The sequence below is a fragment of the Giraffa tippelskirchi genome, chromosome 7 (genome assembly GCF_054371585.1).
Source record: "Giraffa tippelskirchi isolate mGirTip1 chromosome 7, T2T-mGirTip1v1.2.pri, whole genome shotgun sequence".
In the NCBI taxonomy this organism is placed as follows: Eukaryota; Metazoa; Chordata; class Mammalia; order Artiodactyla; family Giraffidae; genus Giraffa; species Giraffa tippelskirchi.
Genome location: NC_137281.1, coordinates 12901369 through 12922952, shown reverse-complemented (window position 1 = coordinate 12922952; position 21584 = coordinate 12901369). Strand labels below are relative to the sequence as shown.

The following is a 21584-nucleotide window of genomic DNA, read 5'->3' as shown; positions in this document are numbered from 1 at the left end:
CCCCCTCACATCACTGGGGTAGGCCAGGCTTCAGTCTACCCCCCAGCCCCTCTCCGCCGCTATTTGGCCCTGGAGCCCCTTCCCCCTCTCGTTAGATTGTCCTGGACCAAGCCCAATCATCTGAGATGGCGCGGAATCCCCGCCCCCCACCCCACGCTTTAGGGAGGGTGATGATTTCTTCTCCACCCGCATCTGGGCCCCGGCAGGGAGGCGGGCACCGAGGCAGGCAGGGGGCGCGCGCGAGCGGGCGCGCTGCCGCGGCGCGGGGGCGGGGGAGGGGGCGCGTGTCCGCCGGAGACTCAGCAGTCACCACCGCTGCCGCCGTCGTCGCAGTGGAGGGGCGAGAACCCGCCCGCCCGCCGCAGGGACGCCCCATCAACGCCTCCGCCACTTCAGGTCTCGGGGGCGCCCAGGGGAGGGGGCTGATGCGCGCCCCCGCCGAGGAGGGCTGGGGGAGGGGGCTTGGGCGCGTGCTCGCTCGCTCGCTCGCCCGCCCGCCGCGGGAGGGAGGGAGGGGCGTCGGCGGCGCGGGGGTGGGTCGGCTGCGCGCTGGGACCCCAGCCCCGGGGAGGGGCCCAGATGCCGGGAGCTGTCCGCGGTGCTGCTGCGGGTGGGACTGAGGGGCCGGGTCCCAAGGGATAGTATCGGAAACAGGGGACTTCTAAGGCTACTCCTGGGGTAGTGTGGGTTTGCCCTGGGGATTAAGGGGGTCCCAACCTCTCTAGGGGCCTCTTCTCTGGGTAGTGGGGCATCTGAGATTTGCGCTGAGGTTGGGGGACTCAACCTGTGAAGGGATTCTTCCCTGGTTCTTGCGGAATCTGAATTAGCCTTAGATGATGGGGGCGAGTCACTTTTGCCGGGATCTGTCTTGGGCGATGAGGGTCTTGGACTTGCTCTGGGTTTGGAGTGCTCCGACTTTGGGGGGCTTTTCCCCCAGGTTATTTGGGACTCTGGCTTTGCCTTCAGTGATGGGGGGTCAGTCACTTTGGAGGGGCTTTACTTTGATGATGGAGTATCTCTCCTTCAGGGTCTTTGCTTTCCCTGTGAGCTGTGACTGCCATTGGCAAACTCTTCCCTGCTTATGTCGGGAATCTGTGAATAGCGTTGGAGATTCAGCATTTGACTTGGTTTGTGTGTGTGTGTGTGTGTGTGTGTGTGTGTGTGTGTCTATGTATGTATGGAGGAGTCTGAAACTGTCGACCCCTGGGGAGCACATGCCCAGGGGACAGAGTAGTGTTTGGCGGACTGGGAATTTGTCCTTGGCTATGACTGCAAGCTAGAGTCCATGGTTTGTTTTTTTTTTCCAAGAGGGAGGAGGAGGATCTTGTGACTGAGGGGGGAGGAGAAAGGGGAGGAGCAAACTGTCCAGGTGCCAGGTTTGGTCATGAGTGGGGAGGTTCCTGCTTGAGGGACAAGTCTTATTGGAAGGGAAGGGTGGCTCAGAAAGCAGCCTTATGATTGGTCCTGCTGAGGATAGTGAGAAGAGCCCACTCCTGTTGCTTGCGTTTAGATGACTGATTTTGTTGGGGAGTGGGGGCACTAGGACTGGCATTGGTTTTGGAAGGGGGTTGGCTACAGAAGTTCTCTCTGGCCCGTGTTGGACAGTCTGATCTTAGATTTGGAGTATCTCCTCTGGGTCAGACTTATCTGGGGAGTCAGAAGGTAGCCCTGATGCTTGCATTTGAGGGGTTGGCTTTGGTTGGGGACTAGAACTCATCATGGTCTTGGGAAACTGTAGTCTTGGCCTGAATCCTCAAGGCTGGATCTGGGGAGTCCTGTGGGCTCATTAGCGAGGCTGGACCTGGGTTGCAGGGTACAGGTCTACCCCAGATGGGAGGGATGGTTTGGAGGGAACCAGACTTGGCACTAGGGCTTTCCAGGTGGTGCTACTGGTTAAGAATTCGCCTGCCAATGCAGGAGATGCAAGAGACGCAGGTTCCTTCTCTGGGTTGGGAAGATCCCCTGGAGCAGGAAGTGGCAACTCCAGTATTCTCGCCTGGGAAATCCTATGGGCAGAGGAGCCTGGCGGGCTACAGTCTATGGGAGCCATAAAGAGTCAGACATGACTGAGCACAAGCACACAGACTTGGCACTAGTTGGGAGTTTTTTTAGGGGTTCATCTAGCTATATCAGGGGTCTAGGATTAGATATGGGGCCTTCACTTGATACCTTTGGGAATGATTTGCATATCTTGAATTGGTCCTTATTAGAGGTGGTGAGGGGAATTGAATGATCTAAGTATTTCTGGGGGCGGGGTGCAAGGCTGAATTGGGAATGAACTGAATTAGGTTGGAGGACTTGTTTTGGAGGTTTGATTTGGCTATGGGTAGGAAGACTGGTCCAGAAAGCTTAGGGATTACGGGGAGTTGAGAAGGGGTGTCCTGAGGACAGGGGCTAAAGGATGGGGCATTCAGGGGAGCCTTTCATCCATCCTCTACTCCCTAGAAGAGGGCTTAAGCTGCCCTCACCACCCCCCCTCCATGAAGGCCTTGCTTGGAAAGGTTCTTCCATCCCACCCTTTTCTCCCTCCTCAGTCCTAGAAGCCTAGGCCCCAAACCGGGGACATCGTGGAGGGGATGGGGGGCTATGCCAGGTTGTGGAGAATTGGCTGAGCCCCTCCCCCTCTCCTGCACAGCTGGATGGCTGGATCCATGAGAAGATGCTGATGGCGCGGGACGGCACACGAGAAGACGGCCACAAGCTGCATAAGAGATGGCTCCGGCACCAGGCATTCATGGCCGAGCTGGCTCAGAATAAGGAGTGGCTGGAGAAGATTGAGAGGGTGAGGATGCAGAAAGCCCCTCTGCCCCTGACCAGGGTCAGGGGTCTCCAGGGAACTCACATCTCACCTCCTTCACCCTCCACTGCCAGCCTGCATTTCTCATACCTTTGAACGGCTTCAGATCATTTCCGTGCCTATTGCTAGCTCTGTGGCCTTGAGTAATTCATGTAACCTCTTTGAGCCTCAGCTTGGCCGTCTGTAAAATGGCCAGCATCTCTTCTGAATGGCTATAAATATTTCACCCCTTCCTATAATCTCTTCGCCAGGCTTCCTTCCACACCATTTGGAACATTTGCAATAGGAAGTCAGGTAGTCAGGGTGAGGCAGCCCCAGGAAGCTAGGGTTAAAGTGAACATTGGACTTCTACAACCCAGGGTTCTCATTCTGTCTATGCCTGTTACCAGCTCTGGGGCCTTGAGGGAATTGTGTTAACTTCTTTGAGCCTCAGTTTGCTCTGCTGCATTTTCATTTTTTATTATTTTCTAATTTTAATTTTTTACTGAAGTCTGGTTGATTTACAATATTGTGTTAGTTTTTGGTGTACAGCAAGGTGATTCAGTTATGTATATGTATATACATATATAGATGTATATATATTTTTTCTTATGGTTTATTCTGGGATATTGAATATAGTACCCTGTTCTATCCAATAGACCTTGCTCTACTTTACTTTTTTAATTTTATTTTTTAACACCAAAAACATTTTGTATTGGGGTATAGCCAATTAACAATATTGTGATAGTTTCAGGTGAACAGTGAAAGGGCTCAGCCATATATATTATGCTCTACTTTAAAATTAAGGAAATAATAACTATAAGTACTTCCCTGGGCTCTTGTGTACGTAAAGTACTTAACACAAGGCCAGGCACCCAGGAGCTGTCATTGCTATGGTGTTGTTATTTTTAATATGTAATATGATATATGTGGCTCTAGGCCAACATATATGGGAGCTTGACTTCAGTCTTGGGGGGGGGCCCAGGTAGATTTTTGCTGTAAACATCAACCCCCAAAACTGCCCCTAGACCTGCAGCCCTGTATCCCCCCACCATTCTAACTCAAATGGAGACACCCAGGTGGGTCTTAAACCCTTAAATGGTCACTGGTGCCCCATAAATGGTGGCACGAGGCAAGGCCACTCTCCTTGACTTTGAATTTAACAGAGGTTTGTTCTCTCTGCCTCTCTCCCCCTCTGTCTCTTTCTTCCTTCTGCCTCTCTCTGTCTTATGGTCCTCTGCTACATATCTGTGTCCATCACTTTATTTTCTCCCTGTCTCCTTCCCATGCCGCTGTGTGTCTCTCTGTCTCCCTCCCCACACCATTGTCTGTCTGTCCGTCTCTGCTCGTCTCTCTTCCCATGCTTGGTGCTTTCTCTGCATCGACCCCCCATGTCTGTCTCTCTGTGTGCCCCTAACTCCTTGCTTCCGTCTCGCTCTCCATATCTCTCCCTGTGATCTGCCGCCCTCGTACTTCTCTGTCCCTCCCCACCGTCCACTCCCTCACTCTGATTTCCTGCCTCCCACTGTCTGGAGCAGGAGGGTCAGCAACTGATGCAGGAGAAACCAGAGCTGGCGGCCTCGGTGCGGAAGAAGCTGGGCGAGATACGGCAGTGCTGGGCGGAGCTGGAGAGCACCACTCAGGCCAAGGCGAGGCAGCTCTTTGAGGCCAGCAAGGCCGACCAGCTGGTGCAGAGCTTCGCTGAGCTGGACAAGAAGCTCCTTCACATGGAAAGCCAGCTGCAAGACGTGGACCCTGGTGGGGACCTGGCCACTGTCAACAGCCAGCTGAAGAAGCTGCAGGTATGGCCTGGCTGATGCAGATGGGGGCTTTCTAAACACAGTAGAGCCCCAGTCAGAGTCAGACCCCACTGGAGGTATTTCAGAGGATATTTAAGATAGGGGTTTAGTTCAAATGTGTTAGAAGGGCTGGAAGCGGAAAGGGAATATGAGGCAGTCCAGCTAGTTAGTTACTGGAAGCAGCCACCACCCCTAGGGCAGGAGAGGAAAGATTTAGAGCCAAGAAGGTAGATTACAAGCACACTGAAGGTTTCTCAGAACCCTGACATCTGTTTCCCTGGATAGGGAAACCAAGGCCCAGGGGTAGGGGGATGGTTTTACACAGAATAATAACAGTGCTCATGGGACTTGCCTGGCGGTCCAGTGGTTACAGCTCTGTGCTCCCAATGCAGAGGACATGGGTTTGATCCCTGGTCACAGAACTAAGATCCTTCATGGTGTGCCATGTGGCAAACAAACAACAACAAGAACAAATGGCGTTCGTGGAGTTCTTCCTGTTACCGAGGAAGCCTCCTTGCTGAGCTCTTACTGACTCCTGCCAGCAATCCTGAAAGATCGATACTATTATTATCTCCCATTTGACCAACAAGGAAACTGAGACACAGAAGGTAGAGCGCCTGGCCCAGGGACACACAGCCGGTCAGCATCTCCATCACAAAGCAGGGGCTCTTAGAAGACAGACCATGTCTGATTTATCTCTGCTCCTAGCCTGGCAGCCAGTGGATCCTCAGTATCTGACTGATGCACAGACTGGAGGTGCAAATGTAGGTGTTGAGTCCATCTCACCTCCCAAGGTGTGACAACTCCTGCCCATACATCTTAGGAATGATGCCTGAGGCTCTGGGGGGTGAACGTACCACCCAGGGTAGCAAGTGGCTGGGCCTGGATTCAAATCCAGTCCCTTATCTCGTCACTGCTCCTGCATACTTAGGCTTCTAGAGTGCTTGACACAGTGTCTGGGGAAAAAAAGAAAGTTGACTGATAATAAAAGCCCATGACACTGGTTAGTATTATTCAGTTATCTATGCAGCAAATCTTTATTGAGCGCTTATGTCAGTACGACAGGCACTTTTCTAGAATACAGCAGTAAGCAAAACAGACGAAAAATTGCAGCCCCTGTGGGGCTCCCATTCTGGTGGAGAGATGGGCAAAGGAGCAAAGAGAAACACAGACCTGCATGAGATGCCAGGGTTGTTATCGCTTTCTCTACCCCAGTGGTTCTGGACTGCCTTTTCTCCAGGATCCCTTTACCTCTTACAAATCCCTGAGAATCCCAAAGAACTGATTTGTGTGGGTTATATCTGCTGATGTTTACTATATTAAAAATTAAAACTGAGACATATTCTTAAAATATATTTTTATTTATTTGGCTGCACAGGTGTTAGTTGCAGCATGCAGCATCTTTAGTTGTGGCATGCAGGCTCTTAATTGTAACATGTGGGATCTAGTTCCCTGACCAGGGGTCGAACCTGGGTCCCCTGCATTGGGAGCACAGAATCTTAGCTACTGGACCACCAGTGAAAGTGAAAGTCCCTCAGTCATGTCCAGCTCTTTGCGACCCCATTGACTGTAGCCCACCAGGCTCCTCTGTCCATGGAATTCTTCAGGCCAGGATTCTGGAGTGGGTAACTGTTCCCTTCTCCAGGAGATCTTCCTGACCCAGGAATCAAATCGGGGTCTCCTGCATTGCAGGCGGGTTCTTTACCAGCTAAGTCTCTAAAACTGAGACATATTTAAATGATCGGTTTGTTTTAAAACAACAGTAAGGAATCAATCAATCACATATTATCCCCAAAGCATTCTTTTTCGAAGAATAGCTATAATTTCCAAAACAATGGAGGCAGAGGGTGGCTTCGTTCTCAGTGTTGCAGCCTCCTTTCACGCCTGGCTTAAAAGAGCGCTGGAGGGACTTTTCTGGCGGTCCAGTGGCTCCGTGCTTCCACTGCAGGGGGCATGGGTTTGATCCCTGGGTGGAGAACTAAGATCTTGCCTGCCATGAAAAAGGCACTGGATCCTCACTGCTTCTGCATTCCGTCTCTTCCAATAGCACAGGTCCTACAGTCCCTGCAAAACCCTGCTGTGCACCTAGGAGAGAATGAGAGTGAGGAAGGCAAATAACACCTTAGTATTGTTAAAAAAATAGTAGTTGTAACCTAGGGACTTCCCTGGTGGTCCAGTGGCTAAGACTTCATGCTCCCAATGTAGGGGGCCTGGGTTCCATCCCTGGTCAGGGAACTAGATCCCACATGCTGCAACTAAAAGTTTGCGTGCCACAATTAGAGATTCTGTGTGCTGTAATGAAGACTAAAGATCACATGTGCCGCGACTAAGACCTGGCGCAGCCAAATAAACCAATAAGTATTTTTTAAAAATAGTTGAAACATTGCAGATGCCTTGAAAAGATCTTGGGAATCCCCAAGAGTCCCCAGACCACACTTTGAGAACCACTGATCTATGCTCTGTGCCCGCCACAGATAACCCATCCCTCCTCTCCAGCAGCCCTACGAGGAGGGGCCGTGGTCATCCTCACTGGACATGTGAGGAGACCACAGCACAGAAAGGGTCTGTGGCTCTCCCGAAGTCACACAGCCACACAGTGGCCCTGCAGGGCCACGTTTAGTTCCCAATTGCCTTCCTCCCTCGATACTCTCAGACCACAGTGGGGGAAGGTGACCCCCTCACTGGTCTCTGAAAAATCCATCACTATCTGAGGTCCACACTGCGTTGGCTGGGCAGGCAGTGGGCAGGCAGCGATGGCCTGGCCCCAGGTCTGCTCTGAGGGATCGCCCAGAGTACTAGCAGAGACAAGTGGTGGCCTGGATGGCCAGACAGAAGGGAGAGCAAGAAGTACAAGCAGCCAGGGGCCAAGTGATGAAAGCTTGGGCAGGGAAGGCAGATAGGCCTGGGTTCAAATCCCAGCCTAAGTGTAGTCCTGCTTTGAGCCTCTGTCATCCCATCCCTGCCTCAACACAGGCCTCCCAGGGCCCCAAGTGAAAGCTGTGCACCAGGGGGTGGTGAGTTCCCAACAAATGGGGATCTGTGACTGTCAAGGTCCCAACGGGAAACAGAAGGCATCCTCCATTGAGGACAGTTTGAAGATGGCTTATCAAGAGTATTGACCAAGGTGTGAGCAGGGAATGGGGAAGCCTTGAGGCCAGCAGGGAGCCTTCACTTCCAGGGGTGAGGGGGAGGGGGGCATGGAGTCTCCAGACAAGAGCAGGGACCCTTAGTCAAGAATGGCTGCAGGGGCTTCCCTGGTGAACCAGTGGATAAGAATCCACTGAGTGTAGGAGACACAGGTTCGATCTCTGATCCGGGAAGATTCCACATGCGGAGGAGCAGGTCAGCCTGTGTGCCACAACTGTTGAGCCTGTGCCCTGGAGCCCGGGAGCTGCAACTACTGAAGCCCGTGCACCCAACTAAAGAATAGCCCCTGCTCGCCACAACTAGAGAAAAGCCCATATAGCAATGAAAACCTGGCTCAGCCAAAAATAAAAATCAATAAATAAAATTATGTATCAGTTCAGTCGCTCAGTCATGTCCGACTCTTTGCGATCCCATGGACTGCAGCACGCCAGGCCTCCCTGTCCATCACCAACTCCTGGAGCTTACTCAAACTCATGTCCATTGAGTCAATGATGCCATCCAAAAATTATATGTGTGTGTGTGTGTGTGTGTGTGTGTGTGTGTGTGTGTGTGTGTGTGTAGCTGGACAGTGTGTGTGTGTGTGTGTATATATATATATATATATATATAGTTGGACAGTGAAGAAAGCTGAGCACCAAAGAATTGATGCTTTTGAACTGTGGTGTTGGAGAAGACTCTTGAGAGTACCTTGGACTGCAAGAAGATCCAACCAGTCCATCCTAAAGGAGATCAGTCCTGGGTGTTCACTGGAAGGACTGATGTTGAAGCTGAAACTCCAATACTTTGGCCACCTCATGCGAAGAGTTGTCTCACTGGAAAAGACCCTGATGCTGGGAAGGATTGGGGGCAGGAGGAGAAGGGGACGACAGAGGATGAGATGGTTGGATGGCATCACTGACTCGATGGACATGGGTTTGGGTAAACTCCGGGAGTTGGTGATGGACAAGGAGGCCTGGCATGCTGTGATTCATGGGGTCGCAAAGAGTTGGACACGACTGAGCGACTGAACTGAACTGATATATATATATATATATATGTATATATATATATATGAATGACTACAAAAAAGAAAATAAAAAACACACACAAAATGGCTGCTACTGCAGGGAGGAGCTGGGAAATAATACATCTACCCCCCTTAGTGTTTTTTTTTTTTTTTTCTGCCTCTGACTTACATGATTAGGTCAAATTCCCCCCTTAGTTTTGAAATTCATTTTTTTTTGGCTATGCTGCAGGGCATGTCAGATCTTAGTTCCCCGACCAGGGATCAAACCCTCGCCCCTTGCAGTGGAAGCACGGAATCTTAACCACTACTGATTTTGAAATTCTTAACATTTGAATCAAAAGACCTGCATTTTCATTTTGCACTGGGCCCTGAAAATTACATATCTGGTCCTAAGCCCAGCCCAGCTGGAAGCCAGAAGGCAAGGGAGCCAATTGCTGTGGTCCATACAGGGCACCCCACCCACCCAGGGCACAAAGCAGGACGGAGAAGCTTAGACTGTGGTCAGGAGGGGCAAACCAAGACCTCCAGCACAGTAACAACTACGACTAGGATTATTCACTGTCTTACAATGTTTGCTAACTCTTTCCTGGCAGCTTATTGCAGTGGATAAAAGCACAGACTCGGGACTCAGCGGGTATGAGTTTGAATCAGAACTCTGCCACTTACTAGGTGTGTGATGTTAGGTGCATGGCTTTACCTCTGGTCTGAGCCTCTGGTGCCTCTTCTGTCCAACGGAGAGGACCCTAATACTAAGCAACTCGGTGACAACAGGGCTATGAGAGGCAGTACATGCCAAGGTCAAGGCCGTGGATGCTGGAGCCTGGCTGCCTGGGGTCGAGCCTAGCCCTGTGATTTATTGTGTGATCTGGAATTATTTCTCTTTTTGTGCATCAGTTTCTTCTTCAGTGAAATGGATATAATAATAGTAGCGACTTCATGTGAACAATGTAAAGGTTAAAAAAGTATGCATAATGTAGTTTCAGAATTGTTGACCCAGCAAATCTAAGAGACAATACTTGTTTACAGGTTTTAAATTTTTAATTGTCTTCAACCAAAGGGTACATCATCACTCTACTGTGTTAGAAAGTTGGGTTATTTCTCTGCCTTCCACGGATGATGCTGACTAAGTGAAATAGTTGTTTCATTTGTTTCTGATTATAGTCCATTTTGGCATTTCCCCCTTCCCCCATCCATGTAGCTTTTTAAAAATGTATTTGGCAGGAGTTGGGCAGGGGTTTCTTCCTGGTGGTCCAGTAGCTGGGATTCCATGCTCTCACTGCTGAGGGCCTGGGTTCAATCCCTGGTCAGGGAACTAAGACCCCTCAAGCCAGGCAGTGCATCCAAAAAGGAAAATTCAGTTAGAAAAATTATGTCTTTGGATAGGGTTGTGCTATATGAAACATTGATACAATGTCAGAAGTTAGAGGCATCTGCAGTTCACCCGGTTGTGACAGATAGCTTGCCTAAGTCCTGGTGCCGTTGGATGCATCAAATGAGAGCTCCTTTTTCCAGCCATACTTGCCAGCACTTGGTGTTGTCAGACCTTCTAGATTTTTCCCCAGTCTGGGGGATAGGAAGCATTTCTCACTGTGGGATTTGCATTTGCAATTAGAAGAGGGAACTGGTGACCTTGAGCACCCGTCTCCCTTTCTGGCCATTTAGGTTTCAGAGGGAGGGTTTGGGGCCCCCTGCCCCAGACAAGTGAGGACTTGGCTCGACTCTCCACAGGGTGGCGGGTTCAGCCCCCATGCCCTGGAGAGTGTGATCTGGGGTCCTCGTTGTTTAAGGGAGAACCTGAGACCTGGTGGGGATGAGGGCCTGGCTGGGAGGTCACATGGCGATGAGCAGGCTCCAGCGTGGGACTCCTGGGCCCTTTCTCCAGCAGAGGGCGCCCGAGGCGGGGAGTGACTCAGTGGGCTGAGGCCCCCAGATGGAGTCCAGCTGGGCCTCAGAGCTGCCCCTGGGGGAGGGAACTCCCGAGGCCCCCGCTGACCCCTGGGGCCTGCCTGAGATCTCAGACACTGGGCGTGTGTGTGTGGGGGGGGTCCATTGGGGCACATTTCCTGGCTGCCCCACCCCTCAGGACAGCCAGGCTGGCTGGGGGAGGTGGGGCCCCGGGTCTGAGGGGTGTGGATATGTGAGTTCTCTGTCTCCCAGTCCTGCTCCCCCGGTTCCTCCGTGTCTCTGTTTCTCGTAGTCTGTTTCTCTCATCTGTCTCTTCCTCACCTGTCTGTCTCTATCTCCATCTTACTCTCTCACTCTCTTCACTTGAGTTCTCCCTCTCTGCCCCTGTCCCTTGACCTCTCCTCATCCCTGCGTCCTCCTCGCATCCTTCCCCTTGTCCCTCCATCCCGGCCTCTGCAGCAGCCTTTCTGGAACCCCAGCTCCCAGGTCAAGGCCATATGACACTCTCCCCCCAGTCTTCCTTCGGGGCCTCCTCCAATTGTCTTTCCCAACTGAGGGGCCATATGGTGGAGTCCCAAGCCCCTGCTTTCCCAGTCCCCAGGGGCCAGGCCAGCTGGTCTGGCTCAGCCTCATGCTCTCCCTCCAGGAGGGAAGGGGGGAGCTGGTCTCCTGCCATCTGAGGGGGACCAGCCAGGGGAAAAGGCACTAGAGGCTTTGCAGCTGCTAGGCTGAGTCCCCAGAGACTCCTTACCCACCCCACCCTGAGCTAGAAAACACTCTGGCCAAGAAAACACCCCCTTTAACCGAGAGGGATAGGGTGGGGAGGGAGGTGGGAGGGGGGTTCAGGATGGGGGGGAGACATATGTTTACCTGTGGCTGATTCATGTTGTGAATGGCAAAAACCATCACAATATTGTAAAGTAATTATCCTCCAATTAAAATTAATTAATTAATTGGGAAAAGAAAGAAAACACCCTCTTTGCCCCTTTCCAGTCTTTGTCCCACATTTCTTCATCTAACTCAGTATGACCCAGGGTCGGGAGCCACACCGTCCAGGGTTTGAACCCCCCTTCTACTACTGTGTGACTGAGGGCGACTGACCCCACCTTTCTGGACCTCATCATCCCAGATTGCAGAGAAGCAGAGTGTCTGAGAGCCACAAGGGTTTTGTGGTCACCTGGTCCTGGCTTCAAATTCTGGTCCTGGCAGTTTTCACTCTAGACCAGGCACTGATCTTCTCTGAGCCTCAGTTTCCCCATTTGGAGTATGGGAAGGAAGCAGGTAGGGCTTCCCTGATAGCTCAGTTGGTAAAGAATCTGCTTGCAATGCAGGAGATTCGGATTTGATTCCTGGGTCAGAAAGATCCATTGGAGAAGGGATAGGCTACCCACTCCAGTATTCTTGGGCTTCCCTCATGGCTCAGCTGGTAAAGAATCTGCCTGCAATGTGGGAGACCTGGGTTCGATCCCTGGGTTGGGAAGATCCCCTGGAGAAGGGAAAAACTACCCACTCCAGTGTTCTGGCCTGGAGAATTCCATGGACTGTATAGTCCATGTGGTCGCAAAGAGTCAGACACGACTGAGCAACTGTCACTTTCACTTTCAAGGCAGCAGGTGGGTCTGAGTAGGAATCGGGTTGATATGGGGGATCTGGGTTTGCATGTCACCAGGTGGCAAAGCACCTGAAGTTTTTTTGGAAATAGGTGCCTCTGTGTTTTGTTGATTTGGTTTGGTTTTTGCCTTGAATTTGAATGTCTTTTTAAAAATGAGATATGATTCCATACCACAAAATGCACCTTTTAAAAAGTGTATAGTGCAGTGGTTTTTAGTGTATTTTCAAAGTTGAGCAACTCTCACCACTAATTCCAGCACAGTTTCATCACCCTGAAGAGAAACTCTGTGGGGCTTCCCAGATGGCTCAGTGGTATAAATCTGCCTGCTAATGCAGGAGACTCAAGAGATGCAGGATGGATCCTTGGGTCAGGAAGATCCCCTGGAGGAGGAAATGGAGACTCACTCCAGTATTCTTGCTTGGGAAAACCCAGGGACAGAGGAGCCTGGTGGACTACAGTCCATAGGGTCACAAAAGAGTTGGACATGACCAAGCGATTGAGCACGCAAAGAGAAACCCCATACTTACTCTCTCTACTAGTCTGCTTTCTGTCTCTACAGATTTTCCCATTTTAGACATTTCATATAAATGGAATCATACAGTATATGGCTCTCTTTGTTTCCTGGCTTCTTTCACTTAAAGTTTTCAAGGGTCATCCATGTCGTTCCTTTGATTGTAACATTTCAAGCTGGTTTAATTTTTTTTTTAATGTTAACCTTTAATACCAAGAGAAACAGAAGAACATGGTGACCAATTCAACAAACAAAAGCAACACACATTTATGGAGACTTACTCTGTGCCAGGCATGGAGCCAGGAGCTGGGCTCCAGTTGTGAGCAATACGAACATCCCCATCTTCCCTGACCTAATGGGCTGTTGTGAGGATTAACTTAATTCATTCTTGTCCAGTGCTGAGAGCAAATATGGGTGTGTTACCCATTATTGTTGCTATGGTAAGAAGTTCAAATGGAAGAGTATGATGTGAAAAGTAAAAAACCTTTCTCCTCCACATGCAAGTCCCACTCCCCAGGGGTGTAAGCGCTCTCAACTGTTTCTTCTTTATCCTTCTAGAAATATTCTATGCGTACCCCCACACGTACACATGATATACAGACCACAATGAAGCTTGCCTTTTCCCTTGGCTAAACACCCTAGGCATCCCTCCTTGTAGGGCATACCCTGTCCTTTTAAACTGTTGTGTGATATTCCAGGAGATAGTTTGACAATATCATTAACCAGTCTTCTGTTGAGAAACCTTTACAGCCATTTCTGAACTTCTGCTAGTATAAATAATGTCACAATAGACATCCCTGTCTGTGTGTATTTAAGCCTGTGTATAAGTATTTTAGAAATAATCCTTAGGACTTCCCTGGTGGTCCAGTGGCTAAGACTCCATGCTCCCAATGCAGGGTGCCTGGATTCAGTCCCTGCTCAGGGAGCTAGATCCTGCATGCCACAACTAAAGATCCTATATGCCGAAAAGTAAAGATCTCGCATGCTGCAAGTAAGACACGGCACAGCCAGATAAAGATACATATATACATATACATATACACATACATATATATATACATATACATATATGTATATATGTATATATATATATATATTTACCACTGAACCACCTGGGCAGCCTGCCTTCAGTGTTTAGGAAAATGCAAATTAAAATAACTACAAAACAGTATCTCTTACTTCTCAGATTAGCGGAGATGAAAAGCTTGCAAATACCTAATGATGGTGGCCATGTGGGGAGAGGGATGGTTTTATATATACATATTTATATTATATATGTATATAACATATATAGAATATATATTCTTTTCTTATATATGTATATGTGTATTAGAAATATATACTGGAAAAGAATTCTCAAAGTAAAATTTTGGTACCAGAAGATTTATGCATTTAACTTTTCCCCTCATTTCTTTGTTTCTTTCCCTTTTTTTTGGCCACGCAGCTTACGAAATCTTAGTTCCCCAACCTGTGCCCTCTACAGTGAAAACGAAGAGTCCTAACCATTGGACTTCCAGGGAATTCTCTAAACTTTTTGATAAATATTACCAAATATCCTCCTGAAAAGGCAGTGGACACACTTGCAGTATGACAGGCATCCATCTCCCCACATGGCCACCTTCATCAGCTGTTAGCAAGCCTTTTATCTCTGCTAACCTGAGAAGTGAAAGAGAATTGGTTTGTGCTATGTTAATTTGCATTTTCCTAAACATTGAAAGGGGGGACTTCCTAGGTGGCTCAGTGGTAAAGAATCCTCCTGCCAATGCAGGAGACACAAGTTCAATCCCTGGGTCGGGAAGATCCCCTGGAGAAGGAAATGGCAACCCAATCCAGTATTCTTGCCTGGAAAATTCCATGGACAGAGGAGCCTGGTGGGCTACAGTCGTTGGGGTGGAAAAGAATCAGAGACGACTGAGCGACTAAACGACAAGACACTGAAGGAGACTGAACATCTTTTCACATGTTTGATGACCAGGTACTTCTTTATCTTTTGCGCATGTTTGCAAGAAAGGTTACATATTAAATAGGTGTTTGAAACACTTGGCATTTTTCTAGGAGTAGAAACATGGCAGTCCCTGGGATAATTCCATCTCGGGCCACATGGCCACTTGCTGCAGAGGGATGAAGGGGTTTTCATTTCATGGGGACCTGGAACTTATGACCTTAATATTTCAGACTATATTCAAAAGTTTCCTCAATTCTAATGTATTTTTATTTTCTACATATCGCTACAATGATTTTCTTAACAAAAAAGTTTGGGGGAATGACTATTTCATTTTTCTTTGATTTCTGCCACTTGTGTGTCTTTAAAAAATTTCCATTGGACATGACTTTGATTTGTCATAAGGTTTGACTTTTTACCCATTTTTTGACTCCTACAGATTGTGAACTGTATCAGCTGGGACTCTTTGAGGTGCGGTTCCTAGGACTTAGGCTAAAAGGAGCTGGAAGTTGTTGGCTCATATAGCTGGAAGAACCAGGGGTAGGAGGTTGAGGCATGGCTGGATCAGTCCCACAAATTCTGTCCTTTGGAGTTTCTCTTTGTTTCTGCACCCTGCTTTCTTCTGTGTTGGCCTCATCATTGGGGAACCTGTTCTCTCTTGGTGGCAAAATTGTCCCTATTATCCCAGGCCTGTGTTCTTCCAGTTTTAGAAACAGGTTGAGAAGGAGACCACCCCTTTTCAGCTTACACGTTTTTCCAGAAAAAGGGTGAAGAGTTTTCATTGGCTGATCTTAGGTCACATGCCATTTCCTACCCAATGCTTGTGGCCAGGGTGATTCAGTGTTCTTATTGGCCAAGCCTGAGTCACATGGCCATTCTTGGACTGATGGCTTTCATCAGCCCCTCAGGAAGCTGAAAGAGTTTTCATTGGCCCAGCTTAGGTAATAAGACCATCCTTGGTCAATCATTATGGCCACAGTGGTTTCTGTATTTTGACTGCCCAGGTTTGGATCACGTGGCCCTCTTTGGCCCTCTTGGTTTTAGTAGAAGACCACTCAAGAAGCTCAGTTTCTCTGGTGGCTCAGTGGTAAAGAATCTGCCTGCCAATGCCAGAGACATAAGAGATGCAGATTTGATCCCTGGGTAGGGAAGATCCCCTGGAGAAGGAAATGGCAACCCACTTCAGTATTCTTGCTTGGGAAATTCCATGGACAGAGGAGCCTGGAGGGCTACAGTCCTTGGGGTCACAAAGAGTTGGACTGGACTTAGCTACTACACAACAACAAGAAGTTCAGAATCTGAGAGTGGGATTTGAGGTGCTGGGAAAGACAGGACTGATTTTGAGCAGGCAAAAGCAACAGCTCTACACTACAGAACCTTGCAACAAAAGTCTTGACTTTGTTCTTAAGATTCCAGCTTTGGGTTGCAGTCTTTTGCTTTAATCTGTTACTACTTAATTTCACTCCTGTTATTTTGTTTTCTATATTTCCCCCATCTGTTTAGAATCACACAAGTAATACATATTCTTTTGTTAAAAGTTACTGCTCTCTTAGAAATCTTCAGTAAAACATAAAGTCTCCCTTCAGCATGCCTCCAGATCCCACATTCCAAAGAGAATCTCAATTATTATTTGGTATGCATCCTTCTAGACCTCTCTCTATGTGTTAATGCTGCTAAGTCGCTTCAGTCGTGTCCGACTCTGTGCGACCCCACAGACGGCAGCCCACCAGGCTCCGCCGTCCCTGGGATTCTCCAGGCAAGAATACTGGAGTGGGTTGCCATTTCCTTCTCCAGTGCATGAAAGGGAAAAATGAAAGTGAAGTCGCTCAGTCATGTCCAACCCTTAGCGACCCCATGGGCTGCAGCCTACCAGGCTCCTCCGTCCATGGGATTTTCCAGGCAAGAGTACTGGAGTGGGGTGCCATTAATAGAGGTACCTATATGGATTATTAATGGTTTTATTTTCTTCATGCTTCAATTCTTTTAAAATTATTTATTGGCTGCACTGGATCTTCATTACTATGAGTGGGGCGCTATTCTCTAGTTGTGGTGCATGGGCTTCTCATTCTGTTGTTGCAGAGCATGGGTTCTAAGGGGCTCTGGCTTCAGTAGTAGCAGCACATGGCTCAGTAGTTGTGACGCATGGGCTTAATTGCCCCTCAGCATGTGGAATCACGGAGAAGGCAATGGCACCCCACTCCAGTACTCTTGCCTGGAAAATCCCATGGACGGAGGAGCCTAGTAGGCTACAGTCCATGGGGTCGCTAAGAGTCGGACACAACTGAGCGACTTCACTTTCACTTTACCCTTTCATGCACTGGAGAAGGAAATGGCAACCCACTCCAGTATTCTTGCCTGGAGAATCCCAGGGACGGCGGAGCCTGGTGGGCTGCCGTCTATGGGGTCGCACAGAGTCGGACACGACTGAAGCGACTTAGCAGCAGCAGCAGCATGTGGAATCAAACCCACGTCCCCTGCATTGGCAGGCAGATTCTTAACCACTGGACCACCAGGGAAGTCCTAATTGAAATTCTTGAATAAATATAATGATTCAGACATCAAAAACTGTATAAAAAATCCTATGTGAAAAGTCTCTCCTTCATCCCATCCCCATTCACTAAATTCTCATGCCCCCAGTAGGTACCATGTGTGATTAATTTCTTCTTTATTCCAGGGAAGTTTTATGCATGTGCAATTCACTGCAAATATCTATTCATAGTATTCATATAGTATTCATAAGTACAAATATCTATTCATAAGTATGTTCTAATTTTTTTCCCTCTTAACAGTAAGTCTTGGGTATTATTCCATGTTGATGTGGATTTGTTTAACCATTTCACTCTTGATGGACATGGAGGTTAGTTTTTTCATTTTTTTCCTATTATAAGCTCTGCTATGATGAGATTTTTGTTTTATTTATTTATTTGGCTGTGTTGGGTGTTAAATGTGGCACGTGGGATCTTCATTACACCATGTGGGATCTTTTCTTGTGGCTCAAGGGCTCTCTAGTAGTGGCATGAGGGCTTAGTTGCACTTGGGATCTTAGTTCCCTGATCAGGGATTGAACCATGTCTGCTGCCTTGCAAGGTAGATTCTTAACCATTGGACCACCAGGGAAGTCCTCATGATGAGATCTCTGGACAAACATCTCTGCTATGATGAAAATCCTTGGACGAACATCTTTGTGCATACATGTCACTGTTTCTTTAAATACATTCCTGGAAGTGCAAATGCTGGGTCAAAATTTTGACACATACTGCATTTTGATTGTACCTGCCAAACTGCCTTCCAAAAAGGCTCTTACTAATTTACACCACCACTGACAGAGGCTGAGTGTGCCCGTCTCCCTATATCTTTGCCAACACTAGATATTATCCATATTTCACAATTTTGCCAATCTGATGAATAGAAAAGAATACCTTGTTTTGATCTGTATTATCCCAATGATTAGTTAGATTGGGCATCATTTCCTGTGCTCATTTTTTCTTCTTTGTGTTGCCTGTTCACGTCTGTTGCCCATTTCTCTTTCGGGCAATCTCTCTTTGCTGATGTCATTCATTTGTGCATTGGACAAACCACAATAGAAGTTCTATTATATGCCAGACATGGTTCTAGGCACTGGGGAATACATAGGTGAAGAGAAACACAGCCTCTGCCCTCATGAAGCTTATCGTCTATAAGCAGACCAATAAAAGCCTCACGAGTAAAGACAGTTATCCGATGGTGTTTAAGTGCCGAGGAGACAAAGGGAGCAGGATAAAAGGGAATTCTTTTACTGTTAAAAAAATTCTTTTACTGTTAAAGAAACTAGCTCCTTGCTCTAATACATATTAAATGTTTTTCCAGTTTGTCGTTTGCCTTCAAATCTAGAAACTTTGGTTGACACAAAACTATTCTTTGTGGCCAAGTTTATAAATCTTTCCCTTTATGGTTTATATGCTTGGAAACATTTTCTCCATCCCAAGATTATAAAAACATTTGCCCAGATTTTCTTGGTATGCCTTATGGATTTACTTATTCCACTTAAGTCTTTAATCCATCTGGAATTGTTTTCAGCATAAAGAGTGAGGAAGGGATCCAGTGAAATTGGTCAGCAACTTGGCCCATGACCATTCATTGAATAATCCATCTCCTTGGAGATTGGAAATGGCATCTATAAACTATATGAATTCTCCTGTGTATTTGGGTCTGCTTTTGTACTTTCTGTCTGTCCCTGTGGGCCATCAACCATTTAAATCACTGTACATTGTATTTATTTAAAATTATTTAAATTATTTATTTATTTGGTTTTCCAGGTCTTAGTTGTACATGTGGGATCTTTATTTGTGGCATGCCAACTCTTGAGTTGCGGCATGTGGAATCTAGTTCCCTGACCAGGGATTGAACCCCGGCCCCCTGCATTGGGAGCTTGGAGGCTTAGCCACTGGACCACCAGGAAAGTCTCTGTATTTATTTTTAATATTTGAAAAGATTGACTCTTTGGACAAATTACCTAACTTTTCTGGGCCTCAGTTTGCTCCTCTGTAGAACAGGGATACCACCAACCTTGAAGGGTTTTTGTGAGAACTGATGGGCTGCTTTAGTCCAGGGACTCAGGCAAGCCTCATTGAAAAGGTAATAAGGAGTTGAACTGAAATCTGATTGACAGAGAAGAGCATGTCTGGCAGAGGAAATGGGAACAGCAGAGCCCCTGAGGCGGGAACTAGCTTAGCGGGTTGCAGGGATCAGAGAGGAGGACAGCCCTTCTGGAAGGAATTGAACAAGGGGAGAGTGGAATAGTGGGCCTCGACCAGGGGGGTTGGCTGTCATCATAAAGGTACTAGGGAGCCACAGCGGGATCGGGAGGGAGGCCGGGGCCTGCTGACCCTGCCCTTCTCCTTTCAGTCGATGGAGTCTCAGGTGGAGGAGTGGTACCGCGAGGTGGGGGAGTTGCAGGCGCAGACGGCAGCGCTGCCTCTGGAGCCGGCGAGCAAGGAGCTGGTGGGCGAGCGGCAGAACGCGGTGGGCGAACGCCTGGTGCGCCTTCTCGAGCCGCTGCAGGAGCGCCGCCGCCTGCTGCTTGCCTCCAAGGAGCTGCACCAGGTGGCTCACGACCTCGAGGACGAGCTGGTGAGGATCGGCGCGGGGATCTGGGGCGGGGCCCGGATGAGAGGAGGGGCATGCGAAGGTGGGGCGGGGCCAGCGGGCAAAGGGGGTGGAGACTGGGGTGGGGGCGGGGCCATGGCTCTTAGGAGGGTTCAAAGGTGGAGATGGCTGAGGGACCTATCCACTAATACGCTGATAGACACAGTCATTCGATCCTTAAGTTTTTCATTTATTCGCTCGCTTATTCACTCATTCATACATTCACTCTCACATTTCATTAACACTTTGACTCGTTGATTTATTCATGAAGTCATTGATTTATTCATCCCCTCATCCTTTATTCCTTCCTTCACGCATTTATTTTTCATTTATCACTCATCCATTCAGTTCCTCATTCAGTCATTCACTAATTTGCTCATTCACTTGATCGTTCTGGGCCCAGCCTCTTCTCACATGACGCTAGGGTCTCAGGAGTGACCACAGCAAATCCCGTTCCTCCAAAGGGGAAAACAGATTTATCCTAAGTCAAGGACAGCTCAAGATGGTTAGGAATGTGATGGGGGAAGCTAGGGGACTGTGGGAGCCCAGAGGAGGCAACTGGCCAAGTTTCAAAGTCCAGAGAGACTTCCCTGGAGGAGGGAATGTCTAAGCTGATACGTCAGACAAGAGCTGAGCCTGCTGATGGATTGGGAAGGGAATTCCAGGAAGCACGACCTGCCTGTGCAAAGGCCAGAGGTAAACAGGAACCTGACTAAAGTGCAGAGAGCCAGTTAGAGCGTATCCAGAGAGGAGGTGGAAGACGTGAGCAGGCATTTATTTGAGGGAGGCCCTCAGTTGCTATGGAGGCTTGGATGCTTGCAGTTTAGTTGAAATGGAGGGGTCTTTGCCCTGCTCCCCGTGTCCGTCCCTTGACCTGTTCCCTGATTCCCTTCCAGGCATGGGTCCAGGAGCGACTGCCACTGGCCATGCAGACAGAGCGAGGCAGTGGCTTGCAGGCCGTCCAGCAGTACATCAAAAAGAACCAGGTGAGCAGAGCCAGGGCAAGGGAGTGGGTTTGGACACATTTGGATACAAATGACAGAAAACGCTCAAGGTGGTTAAAGCCGAGGAGGGGAATTTATAGGCTCTTGTAATTGAGGAGACCTGTGAACAGCAGATACAGATGTGTCCAGGTGCTTCCAAGAGGTCATGAATCTCTCATTTCCATTTTTTTCCTCCCTATTAGCTTTGTTCTCAGGCCAGCTCTCCTCTCCTGCTGGTAAAAGAACTCACAACAGATTCAAGTTTACATCCCACCAGGAAAACTAAAGAGACCCTCTCTCAGTAATTTCAGTAGTAGTCCCAGGCATAACTCTTTTCGGCTCAACTTGAGTCACATGTCCACTCTGAACTGATCGTGATGGCCAGGGATTTAGACTGCTCTACATGGCCTGGTCTGGGCTGAGGGCTCAGCCTTGGAACCTGCAGGTGAGATCAGCCTTAATTATCTGGGCCGAGATGGAGGCAAGGCGGTTCCCCAAAAGGAAATCAGGGTCCTGTGACTGGAAGTAAGGAAAATGGCTATCGGGCCATGAAAAAAGAAAGCAACAGACAGACAAGAACTCCAGGGACTTCCCTGGTGGTCTGATGGTTAAGACTCCACCAGGGACTTCCCTGGTGGTCTGATGGTTAAGACTCCCATGCAGGGGTCATGGGTTTGATCCCTGGTCAGGGAACTAAGATACTGCATGCAGTGCAGCTGGACAATAAATAATATAATAGTAATAATAATAATACATTGATTAAAGACTTACTACGTCCT

At 48.5% G+C, this 21584-nt stretch overlaps 1 protein-coding gene across 1 annotated transcript in view; it reads left to right on the top strand.

The window, feature by feature from the left end:
- SPTBN4 (spectrin beta, non-erythrocytic 4) overlaps positions 1-21584 on the top strand; it is an 81923-nt gene that overhangs the window by 42879 nt on the left and 17460 nt on the right. The window contains exons 19-22 of the mRNA XM_081516302.1: positions 2636-2782; positions 4315-4578; positions 19583-19807; positions 20719-20808. Of these exons, the coding sequence (XP_081372428.1) occupies positions 2636-2782; positions 4315-4578; positions 19583-19807; positions 20719-20808 (726 nt within the window). The remainder of the gene's footprint in view (positions 1-2635; positions 2783-4314; positions 4579-19582; positions 19808-20718; positions 20809-21584) is intronic.